At 42.2% G+C, this 15,329-nt stretch overlaps 1 protein-coding gene across 2 annotated transcripts in view; it reads left to right on the forward strand.

The window, feature by feature from the left end:
• MTUS1 (microtubule associated tumor suppressor 1) overlaps positions 1-15,329 on the forward strand; it is an 87,898-nt gene that overhangs the window by 41,460 nt on the left and 31,109 nt on the right. Inside the window, exons 1-2 of one of the 2 annotated variants that reach the window (XM_018554823.1) lie at positions 5,996-6,220; positions 7,246-7,312. In XM_018554823.1, coding sequence (XP_018410325.1) covers positions 6,095-6,220; positions 7,246-7,312 — 193 coding nt within the window. In that variant the 5' untranslated portion in view covers positions 5,996-6,094. Of the gene's footprint in view, positions 1-5,995; positions 6,221-7,245; positions 7,313-15,329 lie in introns of those variants that run through there. The other variant, XM_018554822.1, reaches the window with a different exon arrangement.

Below are 15,329 nucleotides of genomic sequence, written 5' to 3' on the forward strand. Positions count from 1 at the left end.
ATGGACTTAGGTTTAAGTGAACCATTGAAAAGCGTATTTTTGGCTTTTAACTAAATGTTTAGGTAGTGTCTGATTTTCTTGTCTCTATACTTCTGGCATAGAGACGTTGAAACCAAAGCATTTGCATAACATCTAGGGAAGACGGTCCAGTAATGACAGCCGACAGATTTCACACTTTATTGTAACGGGTTATTTTACACCTGCTTTTAAAGTGTTTTGTTATTTTCAGTCATTTTATCTTTAGAGGTTAAGTTCATTACCAGCTTCTTTGTGTTTGTGTTTTTTTCTTCAGTGTAAGACATCACTCTGTCCCCAGTATTGGATGAGTTCATCAAATACTAATAACATTATATCCCTGGGGACTCTGGTGCGAGTTGTTTGCACTTGAATTGTCTGGTATACACATCTGCATTGGCTTTAAGTAGTCATGTTGAATTCCCTTTCGTGTGGACTGACTTTTTAAGGTGCATTTGTGTCCAGACTATTGATAAATTATTCCAAACCAACACTGACCTCTGTAGCTGTTTGCAATGTGAAGCAATTCATTCTCAAAGATATCCAAAAATAAAAGTCTGTTTTTAACAGTTTAGAAACAACTGTTGTGTGTTTACATTTAAAGGCCTGGCAGGCTGACAAGATTCTGGTGCAGTATAAAGTAATAGAAAAAAAAAAACTAATGTCTCTGCCTCTGTTGTGAATTTTAAAGACCAATTTCTCCACAGTGCTGATGGGCTCATGCACATGTGTGTAACGTGATACTGATATCTATGGGATCCAGCTGGAAGAAAGATCCTATATAAGGAATACATGTAATGGTCTGTAAAGTGCTTCCTTTACACACAATTAGGCGTAAAAAAATGTAATCTGCACAGTGTTCACATTGGTAAAATTCTTTCATCCATTGCCCTGGCTCAGTTTTCAATGGCAGCATGTAGGCCTGTACATGTGTACTTGCTTAATTTACACAGGAATACCGTGTGCAAATGTTCTTCTTTGATTCTGTGCAACTGAACGCAGCAAGATTTAGCACAACGCAGCTGTGTGTATGGGCCCACAATATACAATACTGCTGAGTTCAAATCTTTCCTATACACCAGTGGTGGCGAACCTATGGCACGCGTGCCAGGGAGGGCACGCGAGGCCTTTTCTGCTGGCACGCGAGCCAAGGTTCAGGCACCACAACATTAAGGCAGCCGAGGTGTCTAATGTCGGCAAGCGGGCGAGCGTCGGCAAGCGGGCGAGCAAGAGGAGAAGGGGGACGGAGCGGCAGGGGGTGGAGACAGAGGGAGATGGGGGCGGAGATGAGAGGACTGGAGGAGACGGGGGACTGAGCTGCATGAGACAGGGGGCGGAGACAGAGTGAGATCGAGGCTTAGATGAAGAGACGGGGACAGAGCGGCATGAGACAGGGGGAGATGAGGCAAGACTGAGGCAAAGGCAGAGACCGCGATGGAGGAGGCGCCGCCAAGGGGCCAGTCAAGCGGCGAAGCTGAGACGATTGGGCGCCGAGGCAGCAGTGAAGGCTGGGCTTCCCGTGTAAGGTAGGAGCACTGTGCTGGCTGGGCCCAGCATACATTATGCACAGCCCACCAAAGAGTCACAGGGTGGGCTGTACAATACCTTTTGGTGGGCTTTGCAGGATCCATGGGGGCTCTGCAGCCTGCAAAGTCCACCACAGATCTTGCACAGGCCCCCTGAGATCTGGCAGACTGCGGGGTCTCTGAAGGATCTTTGGGGGGCTTTGCCAGATCTCAGGGGGGCTGTGTAGTATCTGGGGGGGGGGCTTTGGAGCCTGCAAAATCCCCCACAGATCCTGCAAAACCCCTCACAGATCCTGCAAAGCCCCCCTGAGATCCGGGAGACTGTGGGGTCTCTGCAGGATCTGTGGGGTGCTGTGCCAGATCTCAGGGGGGCTGTGCAGGATCTGTGGTGGGCTTTGCAGCCTGCAAACCCCCCCACAGATCCTGCACAGCGCCCCTTAGATCTGGCAGACTGCAGGGTCTCATGGGGGCTTTGCAGGATCTATGTGGGCTCTGCAGCCCCATGGTGGGCAGAGCCCATTACAAATCCTGCACAGCCCCCCTGAGACCCTGCAGACTGCAGGGCCTCCAGGGGGCTGTGCAGGATCTGTGGGAGGCTTGGCAGGGTCTTGGGCCTGTGCAGGATCTGTGGTGGGCTCTGCCCACCATAGACCCCGCAGAGCTCACCACAAATCCTGCTAAGCCCCCCTGAGACCACAGCTTTCCTGCTATGCTAATAGCGGAACATGTCAAAAGCTGGATACAGTGTTTGCACTGTATCCAGCGACTGACAGGTCACGCAAAAAGTATTAAACAGGAAGGGGTGGGGTAAATTTAGTGGGGGTGCCCGAGTTTTGCCTTGCCTAGGGCAGCCCCAATACACCACTGCGTTCAGGGACCACCAATTGAAATAGATCCGACTGACCCGGATCGCCTTGGTATGCGATCCGGGCCAGTCACAATTAGGCAGCGGCAGCCAATAAACAGGTAGGTTAGACGGCTGCTTCCTCCTCGCTAGGACCCCGGGAGGCCCCTGCAAGCGGCCGTCTAATCTGCCTGTTTAGAGGTCACCGCCGCTGCCTGATTGTGACCGGCCCGACTACAGAGGCGATCCGGGACGTTCGGGTCCCCCGTGAGAGCTGTACAAGGCCGTAAGGCAGTGATGTTGAACGTTTCTTAAACCCGAGCGCCCAAACTGCAATACTAAACTTAGTTTCAGCGCTGGCACTTAAATACATTGATTTTGCGTCGCAGTTTGGGCACTCGGGTTCAAAAAGGTTCGCCATCCCTGCTATACACTGTACAAATGTGAAAACATAATTTTTGACTCGCGTGTGCATGGGCCCTGTAGCTACTGAGATAAATGAGGGTTTGTTTTAGTGTTTTTACTGCTTGTTCAGAATATGTAAATTTTTAATGTGCATGATCTGGGTGCTAGTGCCTCTTTGCTTTACCTTTTTCCATACCTTATGCATACATTTTCCAGTATATCACACCCTTGTGTTGCTTGTATGTGTTTTCTTGAGGAAATTTCCCTTCACATCTTGTCCAGTAGCTTAACGGAAAGTGAGACGAAATCCCTCCAAAGAGTGGGTAGTTCTTGGAGGTCAGCAGGGTCAACAGAGCTAGTGTAAAATGTCTAACTTTCACTCTTGGTGATGACGGTCACTAGGACTAATAGGGAATCTCCCTAATGGGGACACATACAGCAATAAAAACCTGACAGGTGTTCTAGCATAGTGGTCAGTCCTGGGCGTCTGAAGCCCAGCTATAAGCTATTGAAGTGCGATCTGCACTTCAATAGCATATTTCTAGTGTAAAGGTGACACTAGGGGTCTTTTGGACCCCAACATCACCTCAAAGAGAATCTGTCACCACCATCTGCTATCACATGGGGGGCTTGCAGCCCCCCTGTGTGATAGCAATTAAAGTAAAGTAAATAAAGTTTTTAAAATTACCATTAAATAAAATAATTGTAAAAACGCTTAAAGGCCCACGAACACGCGCATCTTCATGTAAACACTCGTTGGGTGCGCCTATGTATGGAAATGGCAAAGGCGTTACACATGTTTGGTATTGCCGCGCACGCCGGAGTGAAAGCAATAATTCTAGGGCCAGCATTTTTGGGTATCTCTAAACTGATGACCTGTGGGGGCTTTTAAAGCATTGTCAATTGACTTTTTGGGGTACTGAAATTTTTTGCCGTTTCACAGACGCACACAATTTTTAACCTTGGCATGTTGAGGTTACAACGGGTAAATACCCATCTTTTATATTATTTTTTAAAATCTGTATTTTATAGTGTTTTGGGGCATTTAAGTGCATTTTTCACAAAATTTGGGGGTTGGTAAGGAGTTGCGCTAATGTCGTGCAATAAAAATTTGCAACTGCCACCATTTTGTTCTATAGGGTCTTGGCTTTCAGAAAATATATAATGTTTGAGGGTTTTAAGTAATTTTCAGGCCTAAAATGTGGAATATAACATGAATACAAAAAATGAAAACAAGGCCTCCGTCATGAAGGGGTTAAGGGACTGTGTTGACGTTTTGTTTGCTTCTTGTTGGTTTTGCATTCCCATACCAGTCTATGGGAATACAAAACCCACTGAAGCAGGTCAGGAGGAGGTCAAATGCACCTGTCATTGAATTCTGAATGATCGCAGATGTCATTGATGCAAGCCTAAGGCCCAAAAGACCAAAGCCAATCATATTAAACAAATATCTTCATAACACGTACAGGTAGCACAAAATGTAAATTTGAGAAAAACTTTGGCTGCTTTTGATATTTTCATTTTTCCTCCTCCCTTACTGCTATTGAAACCAGAAATTATTTTGACTTCATTAACTATTTGTAAATCAAACAAATATTCTGAAAGCAAATTCTACTAGTCTACTTCTTCTTTTTTTTTTTTTTTTTTTTAGTGCAGTTACTAAGGTTTTAATGTCCAGTTACTGTACCTTTCAGAGCTGTGTTGTGACTAATGCACATAAAGGCTTTATTTGCAGTCTGATGTTGACTTGTAACTTATTACAAGGTTACTTGCTCTTTCAAACCATTTAATTGACATCTGCAGCTCTACAACCGCCCCCCCCCCCCCCTCCTTTCCCCCAAAAACTGGCACCTTTTTCCCCCCCCCCATCCTTTCCCCTATAAACTAGCAGCTCTGTTTCCGGGATCTCCTTACTTGATCTCAATGTCATTGCAGTGATGAGTGGACGAGCTGCTCATAATCAATTCACCTGACCAGAGAAGTAATGTATCTAGCTCACAGTGTTCTCCCCAGGGAATATCTGCATTGTACACTCCTATAGTCGCTCCCTTAGTATTATGACGGAAGGAGTTAAGGGGCTTGCTTTATGTCTGCTCTATGAATAAGTTATTATACTAAGAATGTGCATCAAAGTGCAATGCTCGAGTCTCTGTGGACTTTCTGCATTACATAATACAGCATAATGATGTTAAAGCTTTCTGATCTGTAAACTGGCCATGCTGCTTCTCGATGTCTCCTGTCCACCTTTTTGTAATGTAATTAAGTTGTTATACCTATAGATATGTTAATGAAACTTGGAGCCATCCTCCCAGTCCATCCTAACTTGTACATCGTCCAGTATTGGTGCGCCAGTCCTGTGTAACCAGTACGAACTTGTAAGCTGTGCAAATGATAATCACCTAAATAAACTATCTTTACAATCAGTCCTGCTGACAGCTGAGTTATGAGGCATTTGAGGCATCACAAATGAACCATTTTTTCCTCCCTGCAGCCAATCAGTGTCTGACTTTAATTCTCTATACTGCCCTTGAAAGTAAATGTGAGCAGCCAATTGGTTGTTTAAAAGTATTGAAAATCAGTCATACATTTTAATGCATGAGGCCAGTTGTGCCTTTTTCCTCATTCACTTATTTAATGGATATACAACTTTAAAAATAAAAAAAATGCATATATTTTTCCTGAAAATAGTAATTGTACAGATGTAATGTAATCCTTTTATGTCGGGCAAATACTTTTTTAGTCTTTTCTGATAAATTTTCCAGTTAAAGTAATGATTTTAGTTTTGTAATTTTAGAGTTTAAATCTGGATTTAAAATTCATCTATATTAGAAAAAGATGTATCAATTAAGCTTAATAAAATAAACATTAAAAAGGGGTTTTTTTTAACTTTTACATGCACGCAGGACTTTAAACCATTTATCAAATAAATATATATAATTTTATTTATTTTTATATTGTATTATAAAAATTGTATAAGTTCTGTGTGCAAGTAATAGAGTTAAACAGAGGGTGAATATATGCTAAATATAAGCTTCACTTAGCACGGAGGTCAGCCCTCTCTCCTGCCATCCAGGCTGATATTTGAGTAAGTGGCAATCGATCAGGCTAATGCCTGCCTCTCGTTTTTCATATTCGAAAGGGGTTGTGGCTTAAAGTAATCACTAGCTGCCTGTGCCAGGAGCTGGGACTGCAGTATGTGTTGGGAGCTGGGAGGGATCAGTACAAGGAGCACAGGAAACCTGCAAAGCATGAGTGTCAGGCAGACAGGCTGAGTCCTATGGAACTCCTATCAGCTGCTCTTTAAATGTGGCCAGACCTGTTCTGGCTGCAGCGTGTCCTCCAGGAGTGTGCACCTTGGGAATACAGAAGCTATAAAATGGGCTGCTCAAGCAGCAAGCTGTGCGTCTACCCCCCATGTGATACATCTAGGGTAATTACCGGTTTTATTTTTTTATCTACCTTTTTTTTTTACCTATTTGCTCATGGAGTTCTTACAGTTGCTGCAGCAAGGGAGGAATGCCAGCATAGGACGTTTCTTGCAAACAGAAGATCATTTAAGGCAGCAGTTACTTGTTCTGCTTTGACTGTACTGTTTACATCTAGGAGTGTCTCGCAGGATATTGAATATAAGCGGTGAGACTGATCATACTCCTTTGTCATCCTAAGACTACATTGTACTGTGTAATATAAGTGCATTTTCCCTTTTTAGAACATTTTTATGCATGCTTTGCAATCCTTTTCTTGCTTTAACATATACATTTGCTTTGTGCTATGCAAACTTGCCAGTCCCTGCAGACGTAAGAGAATTATGTTCCCTGGGGAATAGATTGTGGCCATTCAATTACACTAATAAGAATTTCTGAGCTAGGACATAGCCTGCTATGCTGTGCAAGGAGGGGAGCCAGCAAAGGACATTGCTTTAGAGGTTGCGACTTCATTCTGTGAAGCAGGCGGAATAGGTATTTCTGGAGGATCCATCCTAGTGTCTGGTACAAAGATTCTCCTCTTGGCATGCTATTACTGTGCAATTTTTTTTTTTTTTTCTTGGCTCCTAGTCAGCAGCAGTATTTTAACATATGTTTCTGTGTCTTTGTTACAGTGTATTGCAGCAAGTGACTTGAAAGCTGATCAGGGTTGTTTGCGTTTTGATTTGTTTCTCATCTGTTTCGATGGAAAGTTTTGCTATTTTCTTGTCTTTCAGTAACAGAGAGAAAACAAACACAGGCAAAATCAAAATATCCTGTGTGGATGAAGTAGCTTGTTGAATACTAGTTAAGAGCCGCTGGTTACTTCGAACTTTTGTAACTGTTGCATCTGGACATGAAAGGGTTACAGTGCAACACGCTGGTTTTATAGGCCTTAAGATACCAGACATTGTGCTTGTGTGTTGTATCTTGCTTATAGCAATGTAGACGGTGATAAAGCAACATACTTAATAAATATTTGTTTTCACAGCGTGAAGAGGCCCTGAAGAAACGGAAGGAGATCTCTCAGGAACTTCAGAATTTGCGAGGAGACTTGGGTAAGGACAGATCATCATAACATCACAAAGGATACATAGTAGAAGTATGCATGACTATTTATGGTAAATCAACCCATAGAAACCAATTAGATTTCATTTGGCTATGGTTTGGATCAGCAAGATTGTTTGCCATGGCTCAGTGGACTTTGTACATCATCCTGTCTTATTGGATATGCCTGTTTTATGTTGGTGAATGCCCCAACCTGCGTGTATATGAACTGAGATGTTTGCTTTTTCTGTAATATACTGAATTACTAGGTTATGTCAATTTGCATGCTTAAGGGTTGAATTGCATAGGGAACTTCTATGTCTAACCCAAACTGTTATTAGTTTTTAGCAGATGCTAGAGTGAAACCACCAGCTGACAATTGCCTATATCGATGAAGGGTTTTATTGGTGAGATTCTAGGTGTGCCCTGCTGTTGTCACTATAAGGGAGTCCCACTCTCCCTGCTGATTTGTTTGTTTTATATTATGGCGAATGCAGCTGGACACAGGTTGGGTGGGGACAATATACTCCTAGGTAGACAGTCTGAAATCTTAGCAGAGAAATCATACTGTTGGAGTATCAGAGGTTAATCTGAAGATGCTGTGCTATTCAGTATCCTCCGTTTTGGTAAAACGGGCAATAGACACGAGATGAGCACAAGTCCATCTACCCACAAGTAGCCATATCCTATTTATTGGACGCTTTTAAAAAAACATTCTAACGTAAGGTAGTGTCTGCTTACTTCGCTGCCTTAATTCAAAGTCATTAACATGAATATTTGGGTGACCTAAGAATTCTTGTTTATGCTTGTATCTGGCCCATAAAACCTCTTCCCATATACAGTCATCTGATCATTGTCAGGTTTATGTGTACCTAAAGACCCATAAACCTCCTATGTATGTGATTTTTGCAGGTGATTCAGCAAGTTAAATGCAGTAAACTGTCTGTTTTGATGCATAGAAATAAAACCATCTTCCAGCATGATTAGCATCCTTTAAGTCATTTCGGAGGTACATTGTTAAAAATTGGGTGCATAGGTGACATTGTTTGCTGCCTTAGCGACTAAGCCCATCGCTAGCAGAGAGCCATGAAGTTCTGTATAACCAGTTGTTTTATGCATAATAGTTTTTGCCTTGTATATGTTGTGTGCCAATAAAGAAACCGCTTATTATTAATAAGAGGACATGTATTGATTCTACAGATGGCGTTTATTATGGTATACATTGGTACTATATATCAGCAGTGTTTCCAGGGATGTGTTTTCAGAAACTGTGCTCTTGGAAATATGGGACAGTGGGCAAGAGGTGAACAGAAGACTCAAGTCTGCTTCAAGTATTCTGAGATTTTAAGAATATGCAGTTCTTAAACGTTTTGCTTTTGAAGATCTACTATCCTATGACCATTTTTCTGCCTGGTTACCTGATAGGATGTGGGTCTTTATTTCATCTATTGTATTCTCAGATCTTCACAAGCATCTTTTTTTTGTTTTGTGTTTATCAAAGAGTTAAAGTTTTCGAAAGTGTTGTAAATGGTTTTTCCCCTGAGGCGGATTCCCATGGAAACTCTGCAGTTGTGAATATCTCTAGAGCCTGTTAGCTGACCCCCGGGTTCATCAGATTCCTGGCAGTTATCTCACTGCCTTAGAAATGGGTCTGCACTTTTCCAGCCCCATAGATAAAAGTGAAGTCAGTGCCTCTCTAAACCCATTTCATGATACTTAAGTAAACTTATTTTCTGCTTCTGCAAGAGAGCTGCAGGGTTTTTTCAACCGAATAACGGTGAACACCAGGTATTTGGAAGCAGAACCTTAATTACACAAATCTGCTCATTCCATGCCAAGAATGTATTGTTTTTATGCAGTTGTCAGAACTGTTCAGGCTATACTCACTCCTGTAATTAACTTCCATTCTGTGTGCAAAAATGTAGGAATAAGCTGACAATCAGGTCTTCTGCAATTGCTGCAAATCAGTTTATGAATATACATGCACAGGTCACCGGTGTGTTCATATTTGCATCCTGCAGAGCCCTTAGATCAAGAATAAACAGTGGTTGTTTGAAAAAAAGTTCTGTTCCCTAAAAATAATCCCCCAGGAGTGTCTGCTTTTACCCGCTGACAAGAAGACAATTACCTGATCAGGCTAAAAGCAGCCAGACTGGGCAAAGGTCATATGTTTTAGGATACCAACAAGCTTATCTAAACCCAAAAACAAAATTGTAATCTATTGCAACTTATGAGTTCTTTATTTTTACCTAGTGATCCTGCCGGTAAATAATTCTTGTCCTAGGGTGATGACACTCACTGTACTGTATCTATGGACGAGCGGTGTTGCCACTCTGGGTTGCTCTCCTGGTTTTGAACTACCTCTCCTCAACTCCATTACATAGTTATTTTGTGAGAAGAGTTGATTTATGAAGAATGGTACATAAGGAGAAATAATAAACTATACAAGCTCAATAAACATTCAAAAAATTGTAGCAGTAATAAGATGATTGTGACTTAGATGGCTTGGCCTTGTGGAAAAAAAGGAAGAGCCCCTGAGAAAGTTTGAGTGACATCCAGCATGAAGATCAATAAACGTGTAGGTTAATGGTAGAGAATAAGTATAAAGAGGCAAAGATGGAGTTCGATATTGATGAATATGGAAAGAAATTGTGCCAGAAGTCTGGTCCTATACGTGGTTGTAGTGCCAGAGAGACAAGGCTTTTCATATTGGTACATCCTCCTGAAGAAGGTTAGTCGAATGTCCCTAACAGTCATCCCTGCGCGTGTACACACTTGCCCTAGGGCCACTCCTAGTGGGACATACTATATATGTTTTTCATTTCTGAGAGTAAAGCTAAAATCACCTAAAGGAAACGCACTCTAACATGTACACTAGCTTGCAAAAATATTCACCCCTACATAAGTTCTGGTGCAACCAATTACCTTCAGAAGTCACATAATTAAAGAGCACCTCTGTGTGCAACCGAAGTCACATAATCTCAGTATATATACATCTGTTCTGAAAGGCCCCAGAGTCTGCAACACCAGTAAACATGGTGCTGCTTGCTTGATGGTGCCCCTTGAAGACAAAGAAGCTCTCCAAACAGGTCAGGGACGAAGTTGTGGAGAAGTACAGATCAGGGTTGGGTTGTAAAAAAAAGACCCACAGAGCACAGATAAATCCATTAACGTAATGGAAAGAATATGGCAGCAATACAGAACTGCCTAGAGAGGGCTGCCCACCAAAATTCACGGGCCAGGCAAGTAGGGCATTAAAGGAGAACTATGGGGTCGGAGCTTTTCCCCATAGTTCTCAGGGTAACGGGAGGACACAAACTAGCGTCGTCCCGTTACCCTAAGCTCAGTATACCGCGAGCTACAGCTCGCGGTATACTGAGACGCCGGAGCGGATCCCAACATCGATGTCGAGATCCGCCCAGCTGCGTGAGTGACAGCTGGCCCTACCTATCTAGAGGCAGAGCTAGCTGTACCCACCCCTAAGTGGTTTAGGGGGAAATATTCAAATATCTTGGAATGGCCTAGTCAAAGCCCAGACCTTAATCCAATTGAGAATTTGTGGCATGATTTAAATCCATCTAACTTGAAGGAGCTGGAGCAGTTTTGTGTTGAAGAATGGGTCCAAATCCCAGTGGCTAGGAGGTGGGGTGAATAGTTATGCACGCTTACGTTTTCAGGGGGGATTGTATCACAAAATATTTTACATCTTCCAAGTGGTGGGCATGTTGTATAAATTACATTCAAATACCCCGAAAAACCTTAATTTCAGGTGGTAATGCAACAAGATGTAAAAGTATTCACCCCCCTCACTGTATGCAGATACTGGTGGAATTGGTATCTGCACGTGTCCAGTGGACTGTTCCAAACAGTGCTTATGCAAACCTAGATAATTGACATTGTACTCACAAATATGGTTAGTATAAGCTCCCCTCTGTCAAATACAATAAAGATCAACTGCAGATCTGTCCTATGTGGGCACATATTTTTTCACATAGTTGCCCCAAGGCTATTGAAGTGGCTACTTTATTTTGGTTTACATCAGATATAAATGTCCACAAACCTTGAAGCATACAGAGGTCTGCAGGTCTGGAGAGGACTAAGGAGCATTTATTTACCTAGGAGAAGGTGGAGATACTTAGAAATATAGGTAAATTTGAATATATTTGCAGTTTATTTTATGTTGCGGTGTTATTAGAGATACATAATACACATACATATATTGCCAGTGTTATATAACATAGAACATTCTTTAGAGCTAAAGTTTGTATATGTGTTCTCCTGTAGGTGTCTATCATCTGTAGGTGTCTATCATCTGTAGGTGTCTATCATCTGTAAGTGTCTATCATCTGTAGGTGTCTATCATCTGTAGGTGTCTATCATCTGTAAGTGTCTATCATCTGTAAGTGTCTATCACCTGTAAGTGTCTATCTGCATCTGCCTATCTGCCTATCTGCCTATCTGCCTATCTGCCTATCTGCCTCTCTGTCTATCTGCCTATCTGCCTCTCTGTCTATCTGCCTATCTGCCTCTCTGTCTATCTGCCTATCTGCCTCTCTGTCTATCTGCCTATCTGCCTCTCTGTCTATCTGCCTATCTGCCTCTCTGTCTATCTGCCTATCTGCCTCTCTGTCTATCTGCCTATCTGCCTCTCTGTCTATCTGCCTATCTGCCTCTCTGTCTATCTGCCTATCTGCCTCTCTGTCTATCTGCCTATCTGCCTCTCTGTCTATCTGCCTATCTGCCTCTCTGTCTATCTGCCTATCTGCCTCTCTGTCTATCTGCCTATCTGCATCTGCCTATCTGTTTCTGCCACTGTCTATCTGTCTATCTGCATCTGTCTCTGTCACTGTCTATCTGCATCTGTCTCTGTCACTGTCTATCTGTCTATCTGCATCTGTCTCTGTCACTGTCTATCTGTCTATCTGCATCTGTCTCTGTCACTGTCTATCTGTCTATCTGCATCTGTCTCTGTCACTGTCTATCTGTCTATCTGCATCTGTCTCTGTCACTGTCACTGTCTGAGACAGCTGCAGAGAGACAGTGACAGCTGCAGAGAGACAGTGACAGATGCAGAGAGACAGTGACAGATGCAGAGAGACAGTGACAGATGCAGAGAGACAGCTGCAGAGAGACAGCTGCAGAGAGACAGCTGCAGAGAGACAGCTGCAGAGAGACAGCTGCAGAGAGACAGCTGCAGAGAGACAGCTGAAGAGAGACAGCGAGAGACAGATGCAGAGAGACAGCGAGAGACAGATGCAGAGAGACAGTGAGAGACAGATGCAGAGAGACAGTGAGAGACAGATGGACAGTCTATCTGTAATTAGAGATTACCTTTTTTTTTTGTTCACACAGATTCTTGCTCCTATTCCATTACTGAAAACAATCATTTTTTTGATGGGGTGTGTTTAGTAAGATGTTGTAATTCCTCCAAGGTTGCGAATTGCCCCATCTGGCTATATATCTTGGTTCATAGCACATGTTACCTTTGTACTGCAGAGGGTCTTAGAAATCTTTTTCTGTTTCCAAGGTACCATTTTGTAGTAAGTTTGACACCCCTTGTCTATAGTAGTATATATTTCTAGAACCACCAGCCTTGCATTGACAGTGAAGGGAATTTATCAAAACTGGAGCAGACCAAATCTGGACCAACTGTGCATGGCAACCAATCAGCTTCTCTCTCATTTTCAAATCTTAACTGACCAAACTGAAGAGATATGCTGATAGGTTGCCATGGGCAACTGCTCCAGATTTTGTCTGCTCCAGTTTTGATAAATTCCTCCAAGTGTTTATTTGAACCCTATTCAGCTTGCTGCTGGTCTTTTACCATGGAACTAAACTAAGGCTTAAAAAAAATCCTTAATATTGCTGGATGTGGCATAAGGTAAATGGAAAGCATAAGATATATGTATTGATTATATGTTGGCTCTTGGTACGTTGTAGAAAGTCTGAGCCCTAAACCTGTAGCGGAAAGAACGGTTCTATCTGGAAGACAATATTGTTTCCATATGACCATCTCCTAATTATAAAGGCATACAATAAACCCATCACAGAATACTTTCCACTCATAGCATAGCATTGGGGAAATGCTTGGAAATACCGCCACAGGCCTAAAATAATGAAGGAGCTGTTCTGAGAGAAGAAAAGAAGTAACTAGCACTCTATGTGGTTTGTCATTTGCTACAGTTTCCAGTGTTTACTTTCTACACTTGATATGGGAAAGCTAAAAGTTTGTATAAGCTGTTTATCCTGAAACTGACAGGTCATTCTGCCTTTGTGATAAATCAGCACGTCACGACTGTTGAATTTCTTGATCTATATAAGTAGAAAAGGTGTGTGTGTGTGAGAATGTTATGCATGTACAAGGTGAAGTGCATCAGGGGTGCCAAGCAAGTGTTGCCACTTGCAGGTGCTAGACTGGAAGGAACAGACATACATCCAATCGGTGCAGACCAGTGCATTGGATTGGCGATCTTTACAGAGGATAATACAGAGGCTGCCATTACTGACCCCTTTCTTATTATGCTTGCTGAATTTCTATTACACTTGCCCACTAGCATTAGGCCATTGACATGAAACACGCATGCACATTCGAGTAAAGTCAGAACTCTGCATAACTGTTCCAGTCAGTAACTCAAAAGCCCATGAATCCGCATGATCGCCAAGCAACTAGAATTTTCAAGTCGGTAATGGCAGCCTCCATATTCTAGCAGTACAGGTTCTCTTCAAAAACACCTTGTTTTCATAGACCTACTAAATTAATTTAGTAGGTCCATATTATCAGACCACACATTTTTATTAAAAATTACATTCTTATTTGAGTTACAGAATTTCTTACAGAAATTAGAGAATTTTCACCTGGCTGTAACCAGTCGGATTAGGGCAACTTTCCTTTGTAGTAGGGCCTCTTCATTACCCTGGCTGCTGATCCCCAGGCCAGGCAAAAGTCAGTTAACATGGAAAGGCTTTGCTATTGGTCCCCTCAAGACAGATAATAGATATCAGTCTGATTTAATATCTACAGTTCCAAGAGTCATCAATTATTTATGTACCATGCTGCAACCATGTAATCACCTGAGCAACCACAGTCCGTTGAAAAACAAGAAAGCTCTGAAACTTGTGTGTTCTTTCCTGGTATACATACAATGAAGGCACTTGGTATTTCCCTCTAGATCAGTGTTGGCCAAGTAGTTGTTGGCAATGCTTGAAATCCAAAACATCACTTGCTGTTATTGGCCTGCTTGTGGCCAATCTGTGAGGGCCTTGTGCTTGATTTGCAGATGAGATGATGGAAAAAATCAGACCTCAGCACACACTCCCACCAAATAGATATGATGTGCTATAGCCCCAGCTTTGCCAACCAGACTTTACATGCATAATATGTTCTTGAAATTCTCTTTTTTTTTTTTTCTTAACAAAAAAATAAAATAATAATCCCGTCATAATTACCATTGTAAAACGATCATTATCCTGCCGGATGTTTGTGAAGCTTCTTCAATGGTTTACTGCCAGTCATTTACTTGCCCTAGCTGGTAATTACAAAAACCTCTGCACATCCCAGGTTGTTGAGCACCATCATGCAAAACAAATTGGTATTGAAAGTGATTGAATGTGAAACAAAACACACACATACAGTATACTTGACCCTGCTTACACCTTTTACCTGGTGGTCCAAGGCAAGCTGCTTGACAAAAATGTATATTCATTTTTCTCCTGTTGCACAGGGATGAAAGGTAGAATAAAATAGGAACCATCTAAACCGCAATGAACATACTTACTGTCCTCATTCTATCACTGCTATTACTGGTATGCCTAGCCTGTTAAAAAGTATGGCATTGCTAACAATAAATCTACTGCAGTGTATAGCTTTGCATTGCTGCAGAAAGAGATACTTTATCATCTGGTGTTCTTTAAAATGTGCACTATAGTGGAAGTCTAAGGCTCTGTAAACTTGTGCCATTAGCACCTTTGTAGATCTGAAAATCACAACACGGCAGTTGCAGTGCTGCTATTTTAAATTCAACCCCCCCC

The sequence above is a fragment of the Nanorana parkeri genome, unplaced genomic scaffold, assembly GCF_000935625.1.
Source record: "Nanorana parkeri isolate BGI_ZX_2015 unplaced genomic scaffold, ASM93562v1 scaffold174, whole genome shotgun sequence".
Taxonomy (NCBI): Eukaryota; Metazoa; Chordata; class Amphibia; order Anura; family Dicroglossidae; genus Nanorana; species Nanorana parkeri.